The sequence below is a fragment of the Macrobrachium nipponense genome, chromosome 8, assembly GCF_015104395.2.
Source record: "Macrobrachium nipponense isolate FS-2020 chromosome 8, ASM1510439v2, whole genome shotgun sequence".
Taxonomy (NCBI): domain Eukaryota; kingdom Metazoa; phylum Arthropoda; class Malacostraca; order Decapoda; family Palaemonidae; genus Macrobrachium; species Macrobrachium nipponense.
Genome location: NC_087203.1, coordinates 85,508,920 through 85,536,057, shown reverse-complemented (window position 1 = coordinate 85,536,057; position 27,138 = coordinate 85,508,920). Strand labels below are relative to the sequence as shown.

Genomic DNA, 27,138 nt, shown 5'->3' with positions numbered 1-27,138 from the left:
ATAATATACAGAAGTCTACTTTGACTATATATGTTATAATGTAAGATTACGATAAATAATCCGGAGTTTCCGGTAGTTTATATACAAATTGAATACTCATTTATCAATTTACCTTACAGGTGGTGCGTTGTCAGATGATAGCTTGCACAGCTGTCCTTCAGCAAAGGTGCGGACATGAGGTTTGCAGGTCCCATGCACCCTGCGCCGTACAGGTCGATGACCTCATCGTCTGGCATCTGGATGCGTGTGAGATCTGTTATGGGCTTTTTGCTGATATAACCTCGGACTCGGTGAGTACGCACTTAGATATTTCATGACTAATTATGAGATATGGTATTCAGGAAGTGAACAAATTATTTTCTTTAGTTTTAAGAAAATGATAATCCTAATTAGTACTTCTTTTTCAGCCCCCACAGGCTGTCAAGAACACATCTCTTTCAACCCTCAAGATCTGGGTTGGGGGATTTGGCCATAACGTCAAGGCTAAGAAACCTTATATTCTATCAGAGGAGATATGCACCCTCCTCTACCCAAATGCCAAGATGTCAGCGGCAGTTCCCAAGGAAGTGGCTGCACCTATTATCGCCAAGATAAGTGAAGATACGCGGTCCTTGCCTGAAGATCTTGAGGGCCTGAGAGAAGAAGTGTTGGAAGACGTGGCAGCCATCAGCCTTGACATAGAACCAATGGTTCTGGATGCTAGCGATCAAGGTAGGGAAGTAAGTGCGGCAGGTAGTGTGCGGTCTAAGATTCCTGTTCTTAGCCCTGCACCATCTTTAACCTCTTCACATGCTTCTTTTCAAGGGTTTACTGCAAAGACCCTGGTTGGGGACAAACCAGGCTCAGTAATACCAAAAGTCAAACACTTGAGGAAGGCCTTATCTAAGCCAAGTAAACCATCTAGGTTACCGAGACTTACCAAGTCATTAACTGCATCTAAGTCTTCGGAGATTCCGGTAGCAGCTACTCCCCTACATCACGGGTCGAGATCAAGGAGCTCCAAATCTAAGGCTTCAGAACCTTCCTTTGATCCGGTTTCCTTCTCTAATCTTTTAATGGAGAAGATGGGAAGTATGGTCCAATCTCAGATTGGAACCATCTCGGATCGGTTGCAGTCTATGGACACTTTTGCCCAGAGACTGCAAAACCAGGAGAACATGATAGAAAATCTCCTGAGAACCGGACTGCCACAACAACAACAGTTTGTGATGCCAGACGCTTCCAAACTTCCGGCTTTTGTAAAGAGCAATCTGTGGCGATTGGCTTTACATGCACCATTCGTGGATGGCATGTTAACCATAGAAGGATGTGGATCTCAGCCGGTAGAGGACTTTGAATTCTACCCGCCGGGATTGCAGTTTCCCTTCCCAGGATATGCTCGACTGACAGAGGAAGCGCTAGTAAGACTAGATAAGATTCCCAAGGAGACAATGATCTATCCTAAGGAACAGGCTCAGTCTCCATGGGTCTGGACATTGAATGAATGGGAGTGTGTGAACACAATGTTGTCCCCCCATAAGAGTTCTTACACAATGTTTGTAGTAGAAGGTCAAACACCGACACCTTGTACTACAAAAGTGGTTGATCTGGCTCTTCAGGCGGCTATGGAGGACAAGCCCATGCCACAACTAAGAGAGACGGAGTTGACTTCTCTACTTTTTCCAGATCATGAATGCTGGGTTGATGCCCCAACAACTTTCACCACAGGGAAACTGAACATTGACTGTGCCTCTACACATTTCAGTGACAAACTTCCGAGACTCCCAGAATCCTTGGTCAGAATCGAGTATGAGGCATGTACTCGGTTAAGTAGATCGATCAACTCCGCTACAATGGCAGATATGGCTTCGCTGATATACCAAGACGAGTCATTGTTCAAGATCCTTACCAAGTCTCTCCTCCTCACACTTCAAAGTGATGCCTATGACTTCGCTGTAGCACGCCGTAATTGCAGAAAGCATGTGCTTTCAGAAGCTACAATAAGGCATGAGCCAAATAAACTGATTAAAGCCTCAATTTGGGGCCCAGACTTATTCCCGGAAGACATTGTTAACAGTGTCTTAGGTGAGGCTGCTAGGGTCAATCAAAGTCTCAAAGTTTGTTGGGGCCTGATGCCAAAACGAAAATATGAGCAATCAGGAAATCAGACAAGAGGCAGGAAGAGGTTTAGGAACTTCCAATCATACCAGACTCCACAACCCCAAGCTGTCGTTCAGACGACGATTCCTGTACCTCAAGGGACTCAGCCGTCTACATCTAAATCCCAACCCCAACAACAATACGTTTGGATGACTCAGCCTCCTCAACATCAAGCTCCTTCTCTAGCTTTTAACCCCACCTTTGAGACACAAGGAGTGTTCCATGGGTACAATAGGTACGCCAGAGGTAGTAGAGCCAGAGGTAACTTTCATAATAGAGGTGGAAGGACTTCAACAAGAGGCAGAGGATACAGGGGCAGACGAGGAAACAGACCCTCTTCAAACCATTGAGACATCTCAGGTAGGGGGAAGACTATACAAATTTCGGAGCCGGTGGAGGTTCAGCAAGTGGGCTTCCAGCATAGTATCCAAGGGTCTGGGGTGGAGTTGGATAAAAGGGCCCCCTCCACTAACCAGTTTTCATCAAGCTCCATTGGCAGAACTAGACCTATACACCAAAGATCTTTTGCAATAGAATGCAATAAAAGAAGTAAAATCTTTGAAATTTCAAGGACGCTTGTTCAGCGTTCCAAAGAAAGACTCAGAACAAAGAAGGGTGATTCTAGATTTGTCACATCTGAATACTTACATTCGATGCGACAAGTTCCATATGTTGACTATCTCGCAGGTGCGGACCTTACTTCCCCGCAGGGCCGTCACCACCTCTATAGATCTTACAGACGCTTACTATCATGTTCCGATAGCAAGGCATTTTTCGTCCCTTTCTAGGATTCAAACTAGGCAGAAGGGCATACTCATTCAAAGTGATGCCATTCGGACTCAGTATAGCGCCCAGGATATTTACGAAGCTGGCAGAGATAGTAGTCCAAGAGCTGAGAACTCAAGGAATACGATTGGCTTATATGGGCCAGCAATGTAGAGGATTGCATAAAGGCGACAAACAAAGTCATAAAATTTTTGGAACACTTAGGTTTCAAAATAAACCTCCAGCAGCACGTTTCCAATGGTTAGGACTGCAATGGAACCTAATCACACACAGACTATCTCTTCCCTCAACAAAGAGGAAAGAAATAGCAAAGAAAACAAAAAGTTTTCTCAAGGACAAATTAATGTCCAGGAGAAGACAAGAAAGAATTCTAGGCTCACTTCAGTTTGCATCAGTAACAGACATTACTGAAGGCAAAACTGAAAGATATTAATCGGTATGGCGATCCAAGGCGAACAAGAGGAAACGAGAAAAAATATCTCTATTCCCACAATACTAAAGAAAAAGACTGATACCTTGGACCAAGGCCAAAAATCTGACAAAATCGATTCCCCTACGATTTCCACCACCAGCGTTGGTAATACACACAGACGCCTCTCTAAGCGGTTGGGGAGGTTACTCCCAATACGAAAAAGTCCAAGGTTTGTGGTCAGTAACGTTGCGTCAACTCCACATCAACATATTGGAAGCCATGGCAGTATTCTTAACTCTGAAGAAACTAGCCCCGGCAAAGAAGCAACACATCAGAATTAATCTTCTGGCCAACGAAGTAATAGTCCATTGCTTAAAAAGAGGGGATCCAAATCAAGTCACATAAATCATGTGATGATAGCAATCTTTGCGATTGCAACAAGAAACCAATGGCACCTGTCAGCTGTACACCTGGCAGGAGTTGAGAAATGTGGTAGCAGACGCACTTTCAAGGACAACTCCGCTGGAGTCGGAATGGTCATTGACAAAGATTCATTCAATTGGATTTGTCAACAGATTCCGAACCTTCAGGTGGACCTATTCGCCACGGAATCTAACAACAAACTAACAAAATGTTATTGCTCCCAACCTGGAACCTCTGGCCTATGCCACGTACGCCATGTCCATAGATTGGAACACCTGGCAAAGAATTTATCTGTTCCCTCCGATAAACATGTTAATGAAAGTACTAGACAAACTCAGGACTTTCAAAGGTCAGATAGCTCTGGTAGCCCCCAATTGGCCCAAGAGCAATTGGTTTCCTCTGATGGTAGAACTAGGACTCCTCCCTCGGCGGATCCCAGATCCCAAGTTGACACAGGTAGTACAAACTCGCAGTGTGTTAGCTTCCTCAAGAATTCGGAGTGCCCTAACTTTATGGACTTTATGAAAATTTGCAGCCCAAAGAGATGCTGACATTGATCCTCTAAATACCTTGTTTCTAGAGTCAGATAAAAGAGACTCAACCCTTCGTCAATATGATTCAGCTGTAAGAAAACTGGCAAAGTTCTTAAGAGATTCTAAGGTTAGAGCAATGACTCAGAACCTAGCAGTTACCTTTTTTAGGACCCTGTTTGAAACGGGACTAGCAGCTAATACAATTACAACAATTAAATCTGCCTTGAAGAAGATATTTCAGATTGGGTTTAATATTAATCTTACAGATTCATATTTTTCATCAATTCCAAAAGCTTGCGCCAGACTAAAACCAGTAACCCGCTCCCACACAGTTTCCTGGTTTTTAAATGATGTTCTTAAACTGGCCTCTGAAACCAATAATGATTCATGTTCATACATAACACTGTTTAGAAAAACTTTATTTTTGGCAAGTTTAGCATCTGGAGCCAGAATATCTGAGCTTTCAGCATTATCTAGAGAACCAGATCATATTGTTTTTCTTGCATCTGGGGAAGTACAAATCTTTCCAGACAAGAGATTCTTAGCAAAGAATGAGGATCCACAGAACCGATGGTCACCATGGAGGATTGTCCCACTTCCACAGGATCCATCCTTATGTCCAGTTAACACTTTGAAAGCTTATCTGAACAGAACTTCTAATAAGTCTTCAGGCCCTTTATTTATTAGAGAAAATGGAGGAAACATTTCCTTAAAAGGAATTAGACAGCAGATTCTTTATTTTATCAAACAAGCTAATCCAGAATCAATTCCACATGCTCATGATATCCGAGTAGTAGCCACGTCAGTTAATTATTTTCACCATATGAATTTTGAAGATTTAAAAAGTATACAGGTTGGAAATCACCATTAGTATTTAAACGCCATTACTTAAAATCCTTGGAAGCCCTAAAATTTGCAACAGTGGCAGCAGGAAATGTAGTTCCTCCTGATATATCAGAAACATGTTAAGAAGTTAATTCATTAGTATTCCTTACCTTTCTTTCTCCCCTACCTGCCTCATTTATTGTCCCTGCCTTAGCCTTGTTACTCACATGTAATTAAATTAGATTTGGTACCCACCTGTATTGTAATTAACCTGTTCCGGTACTCAACATTTAGTTTATTGAATGTAAATTGTATAGTATTAAGATATATTGTGATATCTTTTGATGGTTTCCAAGAAATTCTTGGACCCCTCCTTTTGAGTACCAGTATAGTATGTATATTTGTCTTGTATAAAGGTTACTAGTAGACACCTTTATTTTCTTTTGGAAATGTTTTTCCTGAATAAGTATTTGATAACTGATTACTTATATATCAGTTTGTATTAGATTATATATTTTGATACAGTATTAAAGTTCCTTCTTTATATATCCTAGTTTTTATTCTAGTCCTTTTCAGGTAACTAATTACAAGCTATTGGACCAATTCTCTGTTACTATTTCACGGAGCGGCACAGGTTGAGCCCAGAAAAGGGATTTTGACAGAGGAAAAATCTATTTCTGGGCGAGAGACCTGTGCCGCCCAGTGAACCCACCCTTTGTTTTTCCTCACCCTAGGCTGGTCCAAGCTTGGGATGCTATGAGGAATGTTTAGGTACGCATGGGTGGTAGAGTGGTGGTGGGCAGTAGTGGGATGTAGAACGGCACCTCGTAGTAACGGGGGATGTTGGGAGAGGAGATAACTAATTGGTAAGAGACCTCTGAGAGTGGTTTTTCATGCCCCAGTTACTATGCCGACACCCTATATGGGTGAGCGAGCTAGGCATATGCCCGGCATTCCATGCTACTTTTTTCTCTGGTATATATAGCAGTTTTATACCTTAGAAATGATGCTATAAGGAGCATTTCACTGGGCGGCACAGGTCTCTCGCCCAGAAATAGATTTTTCCTCTGTCAGAATCCCTTTTCTGGGCTCAGTTCGTGTCGATTCGTGAAATAAACTTAAGTTCATTATTTCTAGGTAAATGATACTAACATATACCAGAGAAAAAATAAATTCAGGAGGATGTCAGAATAACTGACTCGCTCACCCTAAATAAAAAGAGGGTGTCGGTATGGAGCTGGGGCGAGTGAGACCACTACCACAAACCTCTTGTCATTTAGAATTCTCCTTCATCAAAATCCCCCTCCTGAGAGAGCTGATACACAGTCGGAGTCAGCAACTACTACTACCACGCTACCCACCACGCCGACTGCAGCGCCTCTGGTGGCCATCCTTTTCGTTAGCGAACTTGGGTATACACGTGCCACTTTTACTCTGTGACTTTCGTGTGCTTTTCTTGGGATTTTTATTCATCATGGAATTAGCAGTTATCGCCGCAGCTAAGTTAAGTACCCCGAAAGGTTTTACACTAGTTTTTTGTCAGCCAGGAACTATTTTTACCGTTTTTTAGGTCCAATAATAGTCTCCTGGTCTGGTGCATGGTGGCCTTGCCGGCTCGCCTCATGTTCGGTTAGATTCTTCGGTCCCCCATACCGTGGTATCTATCCAGTGTATTTATCACCTTTATATGTGGGTTCTAACACGTGATACACAAGTTCTCAAACATTTATTATTTTACATCGTACTATTCGGAAATCCATTACCTGTGCCTTAGATTAGTGTTCATGCATGCATGTCCCTTTGTCTAGGTGTCTAGGCTTGTGAGTGATTACTATTTATTTTGTCTCTTTTAGTCCAGCCATCCTGGCCGTTGCCCTCTGTTTTACGTGTCGGCTAAGGCCAGCTCCTGAGCAGTTTGCTTGTTTTCCTTCGGGGAAATTAGCCTACTTCTCCTGGACGTTCCCTTTCTCTCTCACTCGTGATTTCCTTTTTCTCTCTTTATTACGATGTATTTATCATTTTAGGGGTTGCATATTAAGGGCGATCAGTTTGGCCTAGGCTAGTTTTGTTGCATTATCGCCTTGTGGTCCACTCTCGCTCACGTAGTCAGCTCAACCTAGGCTATGTTTTGTTGCATTATCACCTCATAGTCCACCTGTGTTCATGTCGAGCCACTGGTCGCCCTAGTCCCAGTCCCCTTCCCCTCCTCCCTCGCTCATGGTCGCTATAGCAACCATCCAAGCACACTCCCCTCCTCCCCCCTTTTAGGGGGGTCACGGGAGTTATGGACTTTAGGGAGTACTGATGGACCGTCCATGTTCTCTGTGAGCTTCGAGGGAGTTCCGGTGTGATGGGGGGGGGGAGGGGGGCTGGCCACCCCCTCTGCCCGCATCAGTCCTTCTCCTGCGTTCTTTTTACACGATTCCCCTTCCCCCCCCCCCCCCCCCCTTCTCTCTTTCCTCGTTATAGCTGACTCCGCCAGCTATTGAAAGGTATCATAGTCCCCTTCGTCTGCTGACGGAGCGCCCACTTGCTATCCGACCGCCCTGGCGGTTGACGGAGGGGTTTTACGACGGAGCTCCAAGCTCCAAATCATTTAATTTATTTTATTTGGTTTTAAATTATGGGTAATCCTCTCTCGTTCTCCAGCGTGTCATACTCCTCCTTGAAACTCAATTATAGGTGTATGAAAGGTATCTGGTTTATCTAAATTCTCCTCTCCGGCGTACACCGGGGATTTCAACCAGTTTACCAGGTCCCATGGACTCTCCCACATGGATTACAGGGGAGGATTATGCCCAAAAATTTTATGCTACTCCGGCATGCAGCGGAGCATCATAAGTGGTCCTGATAGTGTATAACGTTAATACTTATGTATCTATCCACTTACAGGCTACCAACTGTCAGGAGGCCGGGTGTAACGCCGTCCTCCAGGACCCCTGCGGGCACGAGGTCTGTCGCTCGCACGCTCCCTGTGCCGTCTGCCATAAGGACTTGATCGTGTGGTACCACGAAGCCTGCTCCATCTGCTACGAGCTGGTGGAACAGTTTTCGGACGGAGTAAGTATATACCGGTGTAGGTATATTCTTTCCTGGTATATACTATCACTTAAATTTGTGTTATAATGCTATATAGTTCTAACAGTTTCAAATGTTAATGATTCGTCCTCGCGGCTTCGTTGTAAGGACTACAATGACTCTCTTTTTCAGGCTGCCGCTGTTAAGGACGCCGCGTCGGCTACCCTGAAAGCCTGGGTATGTGGCTTCGGCAAGAACGCACCGAAGGGGCAGCCATATATATTGGACAAGAGTATGGCTGTCCGGATCTTCCCAGGCGGTAAGTCGACTGGGTATGTCGACCCCGCCGCGGTAGCTCCGACGATCGCCATCATCCAGCAACAGGTGGAGCAGGCCCTGATGGAAGGGGGAGGCCAGGACATCTCGGCAGACGTCGCGACGCTGGACCTCAATGTAGAGCCAATGACGGTAGTGGAGGTGAGTTATTGGTTGAGGTGGGTTTGTTAGGCGCCCAAGGGCTTCCCTTGGACGCTTCTGGATCTTCTTCGCCTATCCCTTCCTCTGCTTCCTTCCAAGGCTTCACGGAATCAGAGAATCCTACTAAGACGCCTACTGCCTCAGTAGTCCCCAAGGTGAAGGGGCAAAGAGAGCAGAAGACCCTGGAGAGGACGTCGTCTAAGAAGACGTCGTCTTCTTCATCTTCCCATAAGTCTCCGGCTCACCATCCCGGAGCAGGGAAAGCGAAGACCTCTTCTTCGCATTCGAAAGGGTCGAGAGGTAAATCTTCTAAAGAGAAGGTCCGCGCTCCCGCCGAGCCAGTACCTTCCTCTTCTACCGGAGCTCCTCCGGTGACCCCTGTCGAGGCCAGTCCTGTTGGTCCCTTCGATCCTGTTGCTTTCACGGCAGGGGTCATGCAACAGGTAGGAGACATGGTCGGATCTATGATGAATACCAGATTCGATCAAATGTTCGCCCAGATCTCCACCTCATTGACTCAGTCCAGCCAGTCGATTAAGAATATTTCTGATCGTCTGACGGACCAGGAGAATCAACTGGCAGGGCTGAACCAAGCGCCTCCAGCCGTTCTCCCTGTAGCAGGCGCCGGAGTTGCCTCGTTGCCTGACTACAACACCCTTCCCGCCTTCTCTATGAGCAATCCTTGGAGGGTAGCAGCCTTTGCTCCCTTCAAGGATGGTATGATCTCCATCCCGGACTATGGAACTCGTCGTATCGAGGACTTCGAGTTCCATCCCGCCGGTCTACAACCGCCTTTCATGGGATATGCTAGGCTAACGGAGGCAGCTCTGAACAGGGAAGACAAGATCCCTAAGGAGACTGTTTTGTACAGTCGAGAGCAGGCTCAAAGGGAATGGGTACGATGCCTGGAAGATTGGTATTGTACCAATACCAAACTCCAGGCATTTAAGAGCCCTTTTACAATCTTTGCTACGGAGGAGGAGGCACCACTCCCCTTCACAACAAAGATAGCCGAGGTCACCATCCAAGCTGCCATTAAGGATGAACCTCTCCCTCAGCTTAGGGAATCAGACCCGACGTCCCCACTCTTTCCAGCCTTTGGGGAACTCTGGGAAGACCTGCCAGCAACATTCACGGTAGGAAAACTCAAACCGGACTGTGCCACGGATCAGTTCGGTGAGAGACTTCCTAGGCTACCGGATAACCTTATCCAAGTCGAATTTGAGGCAAGGACTAGGTTAGGCAGAACTTTGAATTCCTTAGTGATGACAGAGGTTGCTGCCTTGACTTACGGTTCGGATCCTCTATTCAAGCTCCTGGCAAAGTCACAAACACAGACTGTACAGTCGGACCTGTACGAGCTTGTGGTAGCGAGACGGAACTGCAGGAAACATGTCCTGCAGGAAGCTACAATTCGGCATGAGCCGAACAAGCTGCTTTCTTCTACCATCTGGGGGGCTGACCTCTTCCCAGAATCAGCTGTAAATGAAGTGCAGCATGAGGCAACCAGGCTTAACCAAAGCCTTAGGGCTCGCTGGGGTCTTTCCAGTAAGAGGAAACCTGAGAATCCTCCTGCTGGCGCCAAGAAGCTGAAAAAGACCAGGAAGTTCCCGTCCTTCCAAAAACAGCAGCAGCAACATTTTGTTCAGGCAGTTCCGGTCTCTCAACCCATGCAACCAGCAGCTGCGAAGGGTCAAAACCAGCCCATCCTCCTGTTGACTCCACAAAGCCAGCCCTCGACCTCCTGCGCGGTTTCCCCGGCTTTCAACCCTGTATTTGAAAGCCAAGCCTTTCAAGCCATTAATAGGTTTGCAAGGGGAAGCAGGGCTAGGGGTGCCTTTCGTCGGAGGGGTGGCGGAAGGGCAACCAACAGGGGGAAACACTTCCGTGGAGGGCGCGGAGCACACCCTGCACAACAACATTGAGATCTCTCAGGTAGGAGGGAGGCTGTTCCTCTTCCGTCACAGGTGGGGATTCAGCAATTGGGCACAAAGCATTGTGTCCAAAGGGCTGGGATAGAGTTGGATCAAAGGTCCCCCGCCATCCAAATCATTCCTTCAATTACCAACAAAGGAATTGACAGAGTATGCGAAAGAGCTCCTTCAGAAAGGGGTAGTGTCAAGAGCCAAGCATTTAAAGTTTCAAGGACGCTTATTCAGCGTGTCAAAGAAAGGCTCATCAAAAAGAAGAATAATCTTAGACTTGTCCCGTCTAAACTTATTCATTCGTTGCGACAAGTTCAAAATGCTGACTATCTCGCAGGTGTGGACCTTACTTCCCCGTGGGGCCGTCACCACCTCTATCGATCTTACAGACGCATACTATCATATCCCAGTCGCGAGACACTTCCGCCCATACCTAGGCTTCAGGTTGGGAGACCAGGCATTCTCTTTCAAAGTGATGCCCTTCGGGCTGAACATAGCCCCCAGGGTATTCACGAAAATAGCGGAAGCAGTAGTACAACAACTGAGATCACAAGGGATAATGGTAGTGGCGTACCTCGACGATTGGCTGATTTGGGCGACAACCGTCAAGGAATGCCTCAGAGCCACAGACAAAGTAATCCAATTTTTGGAACATCTAGGGTTCCAAATAAACAAGACAAAGTCCAGGCTCACGTCGGAGTCTCGTTTTCAGTGGCTCGGGATTCAATGGGACTTGACCTCCCACACTCTTGTCAATTCCATTGGTCAAAAGGAAAGAAATAGCCAAGTCAGTAAGGCAATTTCTCAAGTGCAAACGAACGTCAAGGAGAAACCAGGAAAGGATCCTAGGTTCACTCCAGTTTGCGTCAGTAACAGATGTTCTGTTAAAAGCGAAACTGAAAGACATAAATTGAGTTTGGCGCTCAAGAGCAAATGTCAAATCTCAAGACAAGTTGTCAGTAATCCCGCAGATTCTTCGCAATCGTCTCCGCCAAAGAACCTGTCCAAATCAGTTCCTCTCCAGTTTCCCCCTCCGGCGTTGGTTATCCACACAGACGCCTCTCTAAGCGGGTGGGGAGGATATTCCCAGTTCAAGAAGGTTCAAGGAACGTGGTCATCTCAGTTCCGCCAGCTTCACATAAATGTATTGGAAGCCATGGCAGTATTTCTCACTCTGAAGAGGCTTCTACCAGCAAAGAACTCTCATATAAAGCTGGTCTTGGACAGCGCAGTAGTAGTACACTGCATCAACAGGGGAGGATCCAAATCAAAACATGTGAACCATGTCATGATAGTCATTTTCTCTCTAGCAACCAAGTACAAATGGCATCTATCCTCCACCCATTTAGCGGGAGTAAGGAACGTGATAGCGGACACTCTGTCTCGATCAGTTCCTCTAGAATCAGAGTGGTCCCTGGACAAGAACTCATTCCAGTAGATACGCCGGAGTGTTCTGGGTCTCCAAGTAGATCTATTCGCATCTCAAGCAAACCACAAGCTCCCTTGCTATGTGGCCCCCAACCTGGACCCTCTGGCCTATGCCATAGACACCATGTCCATAGATTGGAATCAGTGGGAGAAGATATACATCTTTCCTCCAGTGAATCTTCTATTGAAAGTCCTGAACAAACTCAGGACATTCAAAGGACAAGTAGCTCTAGTAGCCCCGAACTGGCCCAAGAGCAACTGGTATCCTCTGCTTCTGGAATTGGGTCTCCGACCTCGAATGATCCCCAATCCCAAACTATCTTAGTCAGTACAAATGAGGACTGTGTTCCCTTCCTCAGGAATTCTCAAAACTCTAACTTTATGGACTTCATGAAGTTTGCGGCTAAAAGATTTGCAAATATTGATCCTCAGAATATTCTTTTCTTAGAATCAGATAAGAGAGAATCAACTTTGAGACAGTATGATGCTGCTGTTAAGAAGTTAGCAACTTTCCTGAAGGAAACAAACACCAGAACCATGACAGTCAACCAGGCTATATCCTTTTTCAGATCTTTATTCGAAAAAGGATTAGCAGCTAGTACTATCACCACTAATAAGTCAGCTTTAAAGAAAATCTTTCAGTTTGGTTTTAAAATAGACTTAACAGACTCCTACTTTACGTCTATTCCTAAAGCCTGTGCTAGGCTGAGACCTTCTGAAAGGCCTAGTTTAGTTTCATGGTTCTTGAATGACGTTCTCAAGCTGGCTTCAGACACTGACAACGTTTCTTCTACATACATAATGCTACTGAGGAAAACTCTATTCTTACTAAGTTTAGCCTCAGGAGCCAGAATATCAGAACTGTCGGCCCTTTCCAGAGATGCTGGACATGTAGAATTCCTCCCCTCAGGAGAAGTCTTACTGTCTCAAGATCGTAGTTTTTTGGCAAAGAATAAGGACCCCTTAATGAGGTGGGCCCCTTAGAAGGTCATCCCTCTTCCACAAGACCCTTCTCTTTGTCCGGTGACGACCTTACGAGCCTTTCTGTCTAGGACATCCTCTAGATCCTCAGGCCTCCTCTTCAAGAGGGAGAAAGGTGGTACTATTTCAATAAAGGGAATTAGGCAACAAATCCTTTACTTTATTAAACAAGCAAATCCTGACTCATTCCCCAAAGCCCATGACATCAGGGCAGTAGCCACCTCCATTAATTATTTCCAGCATATGAACTTTGATGACTTAAAGAAGTATACAGGCTGGAAATCGCCGACAGTTTTTAAGCGTCATTATTTAAAGTCCTTGGAATCTTTGAAATTTCCGGCAGTGGCAGCGGGAAACATAGTTTCCCCTGACACTGCTCAGTAGTCGTAGTCGAAGATCCAGATCTCCTTTCTACCTGCCTCAACTAACAATGCACCTAACCCTACCGTTATGTTCTTTTGGTCCTTCAGCCTTAGCTGCTTAGAAGGCTACATATATATAGTGGTGCGTCCCTTATTTTTTTGCTAGGGGCACCCACAATTATATTGTATATATAAAGCTTTTGTAACTGATCGGTGTTGCTCCCCTTATTTTTATGCTAGGGAAGCACACCAACATATAATTGAGATGCTGTTTGTGATTTACATATATAAGTTTCAGTGAGTGTTCTTCCCTTATGTACAGTGGACCCCCCGTATTCGCGTTTTCCGGATTCGCGGACTCACACATTCGCGGATTTCTCTTGGGAACATTCCCTGCATTATTCGCGGAAAATTCGCGCATTCGCGGTATTTTTCTATGAGAAATATCCACAAATTCCTGGTTTTTGTTATAAATTTCATCATAAAATGCACTTTTTGTGATAAAACTATGAAAAAAACCAAGTATGAACATTTTTAGGGGTTTTTCTTAAGTTTTAACTAACAAAATAGGCTGTTTTTAGCATTTTTATAGGGGTTCCAAACATTCGCGGATTCTAACTATTTGCGGGGGGGTCTGGTACGCATCCCCCGCGAATACGGGGGGACCACTGTACTGTTTTATTGAACCTCACTTGTATTAGATAAGTTATCATAAGTTAGTTTAGGTATAATTTTAAGGTTAACTGTATATAATTTGTTTCATTAGTTTAAGTTAACTTTATTTTATAATAACTTGTAAGCTCTCAATCAGATTATATTTACTCTTTTTTACTTCCTTTGTTTTATTGAGACCTTTCTCTTTTTTTTCCAATCTTGTGCTAATTTTCTGGTACTATTTCACGAAGCGACAGAACTGAGCCCAGAAAAGGGATTTTTGACGAAGGAAAAATCTACTTCTGGGCGAGGGTTCGTGTCGCCCAGTGAAATCCCCCCCTGTTCTCCGCCCTGCAGCCCAAGATTGGCATCTAACTACAAGGATGGCCACCAGAGGCGCTGCAGTCAGCGTGGTGGGTAGCGTAGTAGTAGTAGTTGCTGACTCAGACTATGTATCAGCTCTCTCAGGAGGGGGATTTTGATGAAGGAGAATTCTAAATGGCAAGAGGTTCGTGGTAGTGGTCTCACTCGCCCAGCTCCATACCAATACCCTCTTTTTATTTAGGGTGAGCAAGTCAGTTATTCTGACATCCTCCTGAATTTATTTTTTCTCTGGTATGTGTTAGTATCATTTACCTAGAAATAATGAACTTAAGGATTATTTCACTGGGCGACACGAACCCTCGCCCAGAAATAGATTTTTCCTTCGTCAAAATCCCTTACCAAGTAGTTACATAACTGAATCCCACATTGTAGGAGGTGGGATCCATGGATATGCATATATCTTTTAAAATTTAATAAATATAAAATATATACTCAGTGCTAGCATCCATGCAGATGCTTGTTGGTTCTTTACCTGTTAAGAGAGCTGAACAGTTGATTACTGCCTCTGGAAGTCGCTCGTCTTAACTCATAGGGACGTGGCGGTATAGCCATGGCTCATCCTCTAAAAAGTGGGACCCATGCAGCTAAGGAATGTCCGTGGCTAGCGTGGTCAACCAAAGGATGCCCCTGCCCAGGGCGCAGTACCAAATAACATCATGTTACTAGAGCAAAAACATATCACCTTCACCATAACCATAATATTCATAGTACCTCCAGGCTCCCCTAAAAACTCAACAACCTTATTCAAGGCGAAGAGATAGACTAGGAAGGTATGACTTCCTACACACCCTTACTCAATGCTGTGCCAGCTGCTAAATATGGACCCAGGGTACTGCAATTTTCATAGACTGTTTCAATATCACGCAAGTAATGCGAGGCGAACACTGATTTACATTTCCAATACATTGCTTGTATAATAGAGTCCAAAGAGAGATTGTGTTTAAAAACAGATCCCAACATTGCCTTATAACCTTTGATAGTTGCAGTAGAGAGATTCCTATCTGATCTCAGATATAATAGAAAATCTGCTATTTCTGTCATAGTTGTTTTGGAAGACGAAACATTATGTTCTTTACACCAGGCTCTAAACACAGTCCACTTTGCCTGGTAGACTTCACTTGAGGATTCCCTTCTGCACTGAGCGATAGCTCTCGCTGCTTGTCTTGAAAACCCCTTCGCTTGTAAGAGTTGTTGGACAGTCTGTAAGCGGCTAAGGATAGAGTGGATAGTCCGTGATGGAATCTTCTGAAGTGGGGTTGTCTAAGTAGATCTGTTCTCTCAGGAAGTAACCTTGGCCAACCCACTAGAAGGTCTAAAAGATCTGGAAACCATTCCTGTGGTGGCCAGAAGGGAGCAATGAGAGTCATTGAAACGTCGTGATGTGTTCCGAATTTGTTGATGACTTCTCTCACCATCTTGAATGGAGGAAAGACGTACAAGTCCTTGTTCAACCAGTCCAAAAGCATTGCATCTGTCACCCATGCTTTTGGGTCAGGGGCTGGTGAACAGTAAAGGGGGAGACGATGGTTTCTTGCTGTGGCAAACAGATCTATCATAGGTTTCCCCCCAGAGTTTCCACAATTTATGGCATACTGTTGGGTTCATCATCCATTCCGTGTGAAGTACTTGCCTCCAGCGGCTTAGTTCGTCCGCGAGTACATTGGATTTTCCCAGAACGAACCTTGTTATCGTCACTACTTTGTTGCGAACTTCGTCTGCAAACTTCAGCAATCCCCAGTGGATGGTGGTCAGTTCCTTCTGATTTATATGCCATTGTTTTTGTTGTGCATTCGAAATACCTGATATTTCCTTTTCCCCCAGAATCGCTCCCCAAACTTGATCTGATGCGTCTGTAAAGAACACTAGGTTGGGGCTCAGCGGAGGAGGGATCTCCCTTCTGCACATCTGTCTCTTAACTTCCACCAATGCAGGTCCTCCTTTATTTCTTGTGTGATACGAAACATAAAGTCCGGAAACTTCTTTCTGTTCCAGTTTGGCCTGAGGAAGAACTGTTGGTTGTCCTCGGCTGGCTGGCAAAGGACGTACACTAGGAATATTTTCTCGAGTACATTTAGTGGATTGCAAGAGAAGATCCTGTGTTGCTTTCTTCTACAATTCGGAGGCAACTAGCACTACTGTCTCCTCTAGAAACAGGTGCTTCTTATCCAAAGGCAAATACAGTAAGGCAGACTTTTGAGTATGAGATACCCTCTTAGATGTAAAAGAACACCACAGTTCTCTCTTCTTTAGGATGCCTAACATGAAGAGAGAGGCTAGTTCCGCGTATCTGTCTCTATTCCCCTTATCTAAGCAGGAGATCACTCCCAAAATGTCTGCAAAGGCTTCCTCATTCAACATGTAATAACTCTTGAGTTTACATCCCAAGGCTCCTACTGTCCAGTCCAGGAAACTAATAACTTCAAATACCCTAGAGATATTTTCAATTAGGTGATCTAATTCTGATGCCGTAAACATGATCTTGGCCGAGTTGAAAGCTGATCTTCTCGCCGATGCAGAGATACTCATTGATACTACATATGAGGCAATCAAGCAGCATACATACGAAGAAATAAATTATGACATGACAACACAAAAGAAAATCCCGAAGAGGCTCTACCCAGATCTGCACACTGATGGGAAAGAGGAAAAAAATAGAAAAGAAAGACAAAGTCTGCAACCTTTTGAAAAGAGGGAATTGCAGATTCGGAGAAAGATGTTACTACAAACATCCTAAGGTATGTCACAACTATGAAATATATGGTAAATGTGCATACCTAGACGGCTATGAGGATGATTGCAGAGATCTACATCCAAAAATATGGAAAAACCTAAAAGAAGGAAAAGGATCTAAGTTCGACAAAAAATGTAAATATATGCACCCTGTAGCCATGAATCAAAATCAAATAAATAATCAATCAAATAATAAAATCCAAAATAAGAAAGAAACAAATAAAGAGAGGAACAAAAATATCAGGTGAAAGAAAAAAAATAAACAGCCATCACCGCGATATGCAGTGTCAGCAAAATATTTCCAAGCATCAGCTCCAAGATACAACTCAAGAGATAAGAACTGTATGTATGATGCAAGAGGATATTGCAGATATGGAGAAAATTGCAGATTCAGACACAAAATGAATAATTATGATGAAGGAAGATCAAATATTATGGAAAAGTTGGATTTTTTAATGTCAGAATTTCTGGAAATGAAGAAAAGAACAACATACCAGAACAGAAAAGAGACATGGGAAAATCCTTTTTATTACCCATATTAAATGAAGGAGAAAACACGCAAACCATCATAGTGATGAATGCGCAGGGTTTAGTTACGAGTAACTCAAAAAGAAAAATAGTACTTAGAAGAACTAACCCAAATTGAAAAGAAAATAGATATAATGAATATAAGTGAAACCTGGTATTCGCAAGAGACTGGGAATGAAGATCAAATAAAAGGGTTCCAAACTTATAGATCAGATAGAAAAAATAGGAATCAAGGGGGAACCGCAATATATGGGAAAGAGAAAAAACAAGGAAAAATATATGAGAAATATAGTAACTCAGAATGTGAACTAATAGCGGTAGAATTTGAATCTGAAAAATTAATGAACATAGTAATATATAGACCCCCTAATACTAAAGAGTTTGACACAATAATAGAAAAATTGGATGATATATGTAGAAATCACAAGGACTGGACTATTTTCCTATATGGAGACTTTAACTTTCCTTTCGTAGACTGGAAAGAACGAATAGGAGATTGTGGTTGTTATACATAAAAAAGAGAGTAATAGTAGTGCAGAAGATAAGAGGGAATTCGAAAGCTATTAGATATGCTACTAGAATACAACATTCAACAAATAAATCACCTGCCAACAAGAAGGAAAATACTTTAGACCTAGTATTTGTGAACGAGGTGAATTATGTTAAAGAAATAATAGTTTATAATGGGAGTATTTCAGACCATAATGTCATAGAATTAACAGTCCATTCCAAAGCAAGTGAAAACAGAGATAAGCAAGAAATGAAAAAGTGGGAAGGATATGGAAAATACAACTTCTACAGTAAAAATATAAAATGGTCAGAAATAAATGAAGAATTAAACAAAGATTGGGATAACATTTTCGTAAGTGATGACATAATGGTAAATACGGAGATACTATATAAAATATTAGATAGTGTAAAAATATACCGAAGAAGAAAAGTAAAACATCAGTCATGCATACCAAGAGACAGAAGGATCTTGTTCCAGAAAATCAGAAAGTGGAAAAAAGGTCTTGCAAAAGAAAAAAATGCATGGAAAGTTATAGAACTAAAAAGTAAGATAGAAAATGCAGAAAAAAAGATTATACAATCAAAAGAAAATGAAAAACGGGACTTGGAAGAAAAAACCCTAGTAAATATAAAGCAAAACCCCAAACTATTATACTCGTACGTGAAAAAGATGAATAAAAGAAGAATAGACATAGGCCCTCTAAGAATTGAAGGGAGATTAACGAATGAAAAAAAAAGGAAATATGCAACATGTTGGCAGAAAGATATATGAGAGAATTCACACCTAGAATTGATAATGAAGATAATGATATAGAAGTAAGGGACGAAAATAGTGAATATTTAGCTGACATAGATATTAATGAAGCCAATATTGTGCAGGCTATTAATGAAATTAAAAATGGAGCTGCTGCAGGGCCTGATGGTGTCCCTGCTATTTTGTTAAAGAAAGTAGTTCATTCTATCGCAAAGCCACTTGCAATATTATTAAGACAAAGTGTAGATACAGGCAAGATTTATGATGAGCACAAATTAGCATATATTACCCCTACTTTCAAAAGTGGATCAAGACTAGAGGCAAGCAATTATAGGCCTGTGAGTCTAACATCACATATTATGAAAGTGTATGAAAGGGTAATGAAGAAAAATATTATGAAACATTTAATAAAAAATAATCTGTTTAATATAGGACAACATGGTTTCGTACCCGGAAAAAGTACACAAACCCAACTGTTAGTCCACCGTGAGAACATATATAAAAATATGAAAAGCGGAAATGAAACAGATGTGGTTTATCTAGACTTTGCAAAAGCTTTTGACAAGGTAGACCATAATATATTAGCGAGTAAAATTAGAAAACACAATATCGTGGATAAAGTAGGAAGATGGTTAAAAGAATTTTTACACAACAGAAAACAGATAGTTATTGCAAACAATAAGAAATCGGATGAAGCTAAGGTAATATCCGGTGTGCCACAAGGTACGGTGTTAGCTGCATTACTGTTTGTTATTATGATTGCAGACATAGACAGTAATGTTGAGGACTCGGTAGTGAGTAGTTTCGCCGATGACACAAGAATAAGTAGAGAAATTACTTGTGATGAAGATAGGAACACGCTACAAAGAGACCTTAACAAAGTATATGATTGGGCAGAGGTAAATAGGATGGTATTTAACTCTGATAAATTTGAATCAATAAATTATGGAGACAGAAAAGGAAAGCTATATGCATATAGGGGACCTAATAATGAGACAATCACAAATAAGGAAGCAGTTAAAGACCTTGGTGTGATGATGAATAGGAACATGTTATGTAATGATCAAATAGCAATTCTATTGGCAAAATGTAAAGCAAAAATGGGAATGTTGTTACGGCACTTCAAAACAAGAAAAGCTGAACACATGATTATGCTTTATAAAACATATGTTTGTAGTCCACTTGAATATTGCAATATGATATGGTACCCACACTATCAAAAGGATATTGCACAAATAGAGAGTGTACAAAGGTCGTTTACAGCTAGAATAGAAGTTAAGGACCTTGACTACTGGGAAAGACTACAATCCTTAAAATTATATAGTCTAGAAAGGAGAAGAGAACGCTACATGATAACTCAGGCATGGAAACAGATAGAAGGAATAGCCGAAAACATCATGGAGCTAAAAATATCAGAAAGAGCAAGCAGAGGTAGATTAATAGTGCCCAAAACTATACCAGGAAAAATAAGGAAAGCACACAGGACATTAATCCACTACGCACCAGCATCGATAATGCAACGTCTATTCAATGCTTTTCCAGCTCATCTGAGGAATATATCAGGAGTGAGCGTAGATGTGTTTAAGAATAAACTCGACAAATATCTAAGCAGCATCCCAGACCATCCAAGATTGGAAGATGCAAAATATACCGGAAGATGTACTAGCAACTCTCTGGTAGACATTAGAGGTGCCTCACACTGAGGGACCTGGGGCAACCCGAACAAGATGTAAGGTCTGTAAGGTAAGGAGTCAATAAGCGCGGAGAAGTCTCCCTGGGCAGAGGCAGACACTCCCAAAGAGAGCTTCTCCGGTTTCGTAACATAAATGTCTCCTCGTTGAAAGAAGAGAAGGAGGGAAGTTGAAGTTAACTTTGCCTTGATCCCTCTTATCCTCAAGCAAAAGGTTAATTTCCTTTAACGCTTTTTGAGCTGAAAAGGACACTACTAGTTTGGGTAATTTCCTGGAGTCTTCCTGGTTGTCTCTCATGTAAGAAGACACTGGCGACGTGGGAGTCACTGGCGAGAATGAATCCAAAAAATTTTCAACGAAGTAAAAAAGCAAGGCTTTGTATGCAGTGAGAGAAGACTCTCTATCCTCCTCTTTTCCTTTTTCTTAGCTTCTTCGGCTGAAGAAATAGGTGGTAAATTCTCTATAGGTTGGACCGGGGGCACCGCAGATTGAATAAAGCCCAAAATGCTGTCTAACTTGTTCTGGATGGCTGGCAAAGAAGTATTGGGGGCAGCCATCACCTGAGATCCTGTCGGTAAGCCCGAAGCTGAAATTGATGATAAGACTGTCTGAGTGCTTCATACTGGTCCATCTGTACACTTGGTTGCATGTATATCTGTGGATGCTTGGGGCTGCTCGGGCGCCAATGGACACTCGGGCACTAGTGGGTGCTAGGGTGCTAGTGGACGCTCTTGGACGCTCGGGCGCTAGTGGACGCTCGGGCGCTAGTGAACGCTCGGACACTAGTGGACGCTCGGGTGTTAGTGGACGCTTGGGAGCTAGTGAACATTCGGGCGCTAACTGAATATGGATCATTACAAGCTTTAGCGATCCTAGTATTGCAGCCTTTACTGTAATACTTACTAATCCCAGATGTACTAGTGTCTGACATTATGTACACCAATTCAAAACTAGTTAATTAATTCCTAAACAGCTAATCACCAAAAACAAAATAACTCCAACAATGAGCGACAGTAAAGAATTCCAAAAATTCCGCTGACTACTGAAACTGTGTTAAGAGTACCAGACGGCAGAAACAACTGATTTTTGTATGGTGTTGGTTCCTTACTCCCCCAATAGTGGGCGGGGGTTATCACCTGACCAAAACAAACTAGCACTACTGCAAATTTCAAAAATTCTAGCTGCCAATGGTTTTAAAAACTATAGCTATGTAACTACTTGGTAAGTTGTATACTACATAAAAATTCTTTTTGGAAATGTTGTAGTAGGTGGTTGAATTGTATGATTATATGTTAGACATTGTATTTAAAAAAGAATACCTCTCATTGTAATATAATATTACTACTTTAATGATGGCAGTCATATTTACCAATATGTAAAGACTTCTTACATATGATAAACAAATATTATTAAACAAAATTTAAGTACTACTTACCCAATTATTCAAAAGTTTGTTATTATTCAGATTCTCCACGAGCTTTATTGGCCGTGTTAAAACAGATGTAACACTCAAAATTTTTATTTTTAAATTAATTTTAAAATCAAAATCAAAAGCAGTAATTTATCATTTAACATACGTGCTCAGAATTTATCTAAAACACCAGAAATACATTATGACATACCTTATGTAATACACCCGTATGAAGAAGTTTTCTAGGTCCTAAAGTATTTGTTAATGAGTTGAACACTAAACGCTCACTTAACCCTTCACATATAACTTGTCTCTGCATCCACTCTAACTTATCAGTATTTTCCCGTTGACTAACAGCTTCATTTACCTAAGATAGATATTAGTTCTGATTAAAAAAACGAAGTCATGTTCATTTCACTTCATTGAAAACAGTAAAAAATCAAATAAATATGTACCAACCAAACTAAAGTAATTTAAGTCCATAATTAATTGCAGTTTAAGTTGAATTTTCCTTATTATAGGCATTCCCCTAATGGTACTGTACTTGTTCATGTTGTACAACTTTTAATTTGCACTGTTTAAACTCAACTGGGATATGTTTGTCTGTACACTGTCTTTATGCAAACATCCTGAAGATCATGTTAATTTTCTTCAGTCAAAAAGTTTTCAAAATATTGCTTCTGTCATTCCAGTATCTCATTATTTCTACTTTCAATTTTCCCATCTTCTCTCATGCTTTTCTCAATCCCTTTGCAACTCTAAGTACTTTCTCTTCTGCTCTGCTTTGTTAAGATTTTTTATTTCATTCCTCCCAACTTCATTTCCTTGCCTCTGCCACCCATCTTTTAGACTCCTTTCCCTTTTTCAAGTTCTGTATATCTCTCTGTCCTTTTCCCTGTCCACTGCCAGAGCTGCTTAAAGAATCCCTGCTTCTCTCCAATTGCCTTTGGCACCCTGTCTTTGTATCTTTCTACCTTTCTCTGTAAGTGTGATGCTATATTTGCTGACACTTTTAATACTCTTGGACCTCTCCTGCTTTTTAGTTCCATGATTTTGTTCTTTTGAAAGACTTTTTTCATCTTATTTCTATCCATCAATGCTGGGGTCTTACTTTTAGATATTGTACATCCAATGTTATTCTGCAGTATTTTATTGTATACCAGTCCAAAATTCATCAAGAGCTTTTCAATTCAATTTGCAACTTCTCATTTTCCCTTAGTTTTAAATGTATTCTTTATACCATGTTCTATGTCAATAAAGATGAATAAAGGTGGACTACATTGTATGTAGATTACTTATTGAGGTTCCGAAATTAATTACGGTACTACTACTACATACATTTCTAAATGAAAAATCTGACATCTCCAATGAGAACTGTGGTGCATTCAGAGGACTGTATTTCTTTAGACCTCAAGTAGTATTACTCTTCATACTCCTTTAGGTCAGAAATTTAACTTATTTTCATTTGCATTTATATCTGTTATATGAGTTTTATCTGCTTCAAAGACTGCTGATGCAGCTGAGCTGCAAAGTACGTATTTTCTTTAGTTTTGGCTTTGGGATTTAAGTTATCACTTTCTTTTTGTTTCATTTTCAGGTAGGACAGCATTTCTTTACCAGTACTTGAGGTTCTGTTTAAATCTCTTCTATGTCTTGTACAGTTGCAATGGCTCTTATATCTTGAGAATGGAATCATAAATTTTCTGAATTTTTATAGTATGTAATGTGTTTACAGCTGGTCTCACAGATAAATCTGGCTTGTCAGCAACAGTTCTTTTGTCTTTGTTGCACACTGCTGAGTGGTGGGACGGAATTGTTGCCATATACTAGTTTTTTTTATTTGAAGAATGCTATGATTTGTTTAATTGGTTGGTGTCAGCTCCGTTAACCAATAAAATTTATCATTCACTATAAAAGATGGTTTTAGTGATGTTCAATATGTCACTGAGTGGGATGAATTCTTTTGCTTAGGTTCTGGTGGCTGCAGCATTGGCGGCTATACCAGGATCATCATTTCCCTTATGTCCACCTAGCCAGAGATCCAACACATTTCAGCATTTACAATAATTTCAAAGTTTGCGTAGATAGCTGCTCTCTTACTATTATCAAGTACAGTGCGGTCCCCAATTATGTGAGAATTTGGTCGATCCACGGCCTCGCAGAATTGGAAATTTGCATATTTCAAAACACAGACTTTATGGGAATAATTCCATTAGGGTCAAGGCAAACAGCAACTTACCCAGTCAAACTTTTTTATAGTACCCATTTTCAATACTTTCTATGCACTATACTGTAATTTTTTCAAATATGAAATTGTTCTTATGGATAAATAAAACATTAAAAAGGTTTTAATAACTTGAAAAAGTTTTAAATTACACAAAGGATGGTGAAAACTCCCACACGTAAATAATTCCACCATTGGGTGCAAGTTTACTGTACGATACAGTCATTTCCATTAAAATAACCTTTTGGATGGAATTTCCTCTACCTATCCTCTGCCAATAAACCTTCAAACTCCTCTATCTCATCCTCCATGAAGAGTTCTTCTATTGAAGGAAGGCTTTGTGAACCATTTGAGGTTTCAAGGACTAGCGGATCATGCATGTCTTCACTTCTGTTAGGCCTAACAAACCTGGTTACGAGCGCCTGTCTGTTTATTTGTCTGGCACGTTCACTATGTAATCGTTTTGATATAAATTTATTCTACGATAAAAAAATAGCTGACGAAAATTCAAAATTTGATATGAAATTACAATTAAAAAGAAATGATAAAATGAAATCTCTCTCTCTCTCTCTCTCTCTGTCATTTTCATCAAAACCTATTTCAACAATAAAAAAAAAATAAATGATCAAATTTGCACGATGCGGATGATCAGAGTACACTTCGCAGATCTGAATAATATGTATGGCGATGATCATTCATACACACTGTGCTATGACATCAAAAATGCGTGAGGCAGAGCCTTCAGTCTTAGCTAATGGCTGAGCAGGAAATCTCTCTCTCGCATTCCCCCTTGGAGGAATAATAGTTTTTTCCCTCCAAGCATTCCCCCCATCCCTTCTCTCAGATACCAGCAAAACCACCCACATCTAAAATACTTGAAAAGACAATAGGTTTGATATGTTTTGCGGCGCGTGATTCGCAGAATTTGAACGGCTTCACAGATACAGAAAATCTATTTATGAGAACTAGCGACCGCATAAAAGGGAAATCGCACAATTCAAACACTCATAATTCAGGACCGGACTGTACTTTATCCTGACTGATCAGCTAATTTGTTTAGCTCTCACAAGGCTTGCTCCACAGGACTTGTCTTTATTAACAATAAAGTTTAGATTTTATTTATCAAATTTCCATTTTCTAAAATTTTGTAACAAGGCTGATTTATTATCAAAATTTGAGGATCATTGTAAATTACATTTTGAATATTCACACAAAAAAGTTTATCTGTTAATGTTACTCTACAGTTCGGGACTGGATAGTGTACGCTATTCGTCAAATACCCATAGGTCAAACGTGACCAATTCTAAGATAAGTTAAAATTCCTTGTGTGTGTTCTTCCCTGATATCCACTGTCTCTCAAGGACATTTTCTTAATTTTATTACTGTATTGAGATGATAATGCATTACTATAAATAATGTTTCTAGATACTTACTTGAGCACATAGGGTTGTTGCTGCATTAAATGCTTCTTCAGTATTATGATAATCAGGGTGTCCCTCAGGAGTATATTTCAAAAGCTGGAATAGGTGATAAGTGTTTTTAAGGAAACTTAACATTAACGGAAATCCCCCATTCTATTTCTTTAAGGAACTTAAAATTAATGAAAATCCCCATTCTATATCTTTAAAGAACTTACCATTAATGGAAATTCCCATTCTTTGTAAGTACTGTATTTGTAAGATTTAGCTCATATCACTAGTATTGGTATTATAGTGGTACACAAATATTTTTTACTCCTAATAATCCATTTCACAGGAAAATAAAATGCACCTTATAAAAATTTACATTCTTATAATAAAAGGTTTTATATGTATACTAATCCAGTAATTACACAGCTATTATAGTTTCACTCGTTTGGCAGTTAAAATTTTGAAATCCCCGGGTCGTGCCAGAATGTTTTGTGGGTAGATGATTAACCCCTGCCCACTTTCAGGGGGAAAGAGAGGAACAACATAGCAAAGAGCTTCAATTTGTTAAGTGGATGAACTAACTCTGTAACCAAAAACAATCTTGGCCACATTAAAGGCTGACCTTCTAGCTGAATCCACAAGCCTGGAGAAGTCTCCCTGGGAGGAGGCAGACAATCCCTGAGAAGGAGCTTCTCCTGTGGCATAGAATCGGTACTTTGAATGAGATATCCTAGTAGGAAGAAAATTGAAGGCAGCTTTACCATGTTCCCTCTTCATCGATAGCCATTCGTCAATTTCACCAAAGGCCTTTTTCGATGAAGAAGAGGGAACCAATTTAGGAAGTCTCGAATAACTAGTTGAATGAGCTTCCATTTAAAAAGAAGCAGGTGAGGAAGGTGCTGTTGGAGAGAAAAACTGGGAAATGTCGCCAGCAGGAATCTCAGCAACCAGGCATAGGGTTTAGGGGGAGTGTGTTTCCTCTTCTTCTTCAGAGGAAATTGGAGACATTGCTAAATCTGGTGAGTCTCGATGAGTCAAAGGCAGCTTACTACGAAGTCTCAAAATGCTATTCAGCTTAAACTGGATAGGATCCAAAGGTGCTGACACTGACATTTCCTGAATTTGAGCTGTCTGAGCTCTAATACGTACTAGTGGTCACTTCCATATGTTGAGACAGCTGGGGAGCGGGCGCCAGAGAAGTGTCTACCATCTTAGACTCTCGTGGTACATTATTAGCGGGAGCCACTGGGACTTGCGGCACTACTGTCTGATTCGCTACTAGAGGAAACTCAACTTCTAAAGGAAGATCTGACGCTGCTTGATCCGTTGGATGTTTACGTTCTTAAGAAGAAAGCTTCTTATCCATGGAAGATAAAGTACCCTTACGGAAAGATTGGCGTTTCGGTGCCTGGGGACAGTCTTCTGAAGAAATGCTGTCCAACCAAAAGTGCTATGGACTATCCCAGTGACTACATGAAGGTCGCTCTCTCGTTTTCTTACAAGGCACAGGGGAAGAATGACGCACATCCACTGC

The 27,138-nt window shown here is 41.6% G+C and overlaps 1 protein-coding gene across 15 annotated transcripts in view; it reads right to left on the bottom strand.

Annotated features, from left to right (window-relative positions):
• The window catches only part of LOC135222896 (intersectin-1-like), a 553,230-nt gene that overhangs the window by 103,821 nt on the left and 422,271 nt on the right, over window positions 1-27,138 (bottom strand). For all 15 annotated transcript variants that reach the window (XM_064261271.1, XM_064261270.1, XM_064261274.1 and 12 more), the window contains 2 exons: window positions 25,629-25,712; window positions 22,183-22,338 (listed from right to left, as the gene is read on the bottom strand). In XM_064261271.1, the coding sequence (XP_064117341.1) occupies window positions 22,183-22,338; window positions 25,629-25,712 (240 nt within the window). The remainder of the gene's footprint in view (window positions 1-22,182; window positions 22,339-25,628; window positions 25,713-27,138) is intronic.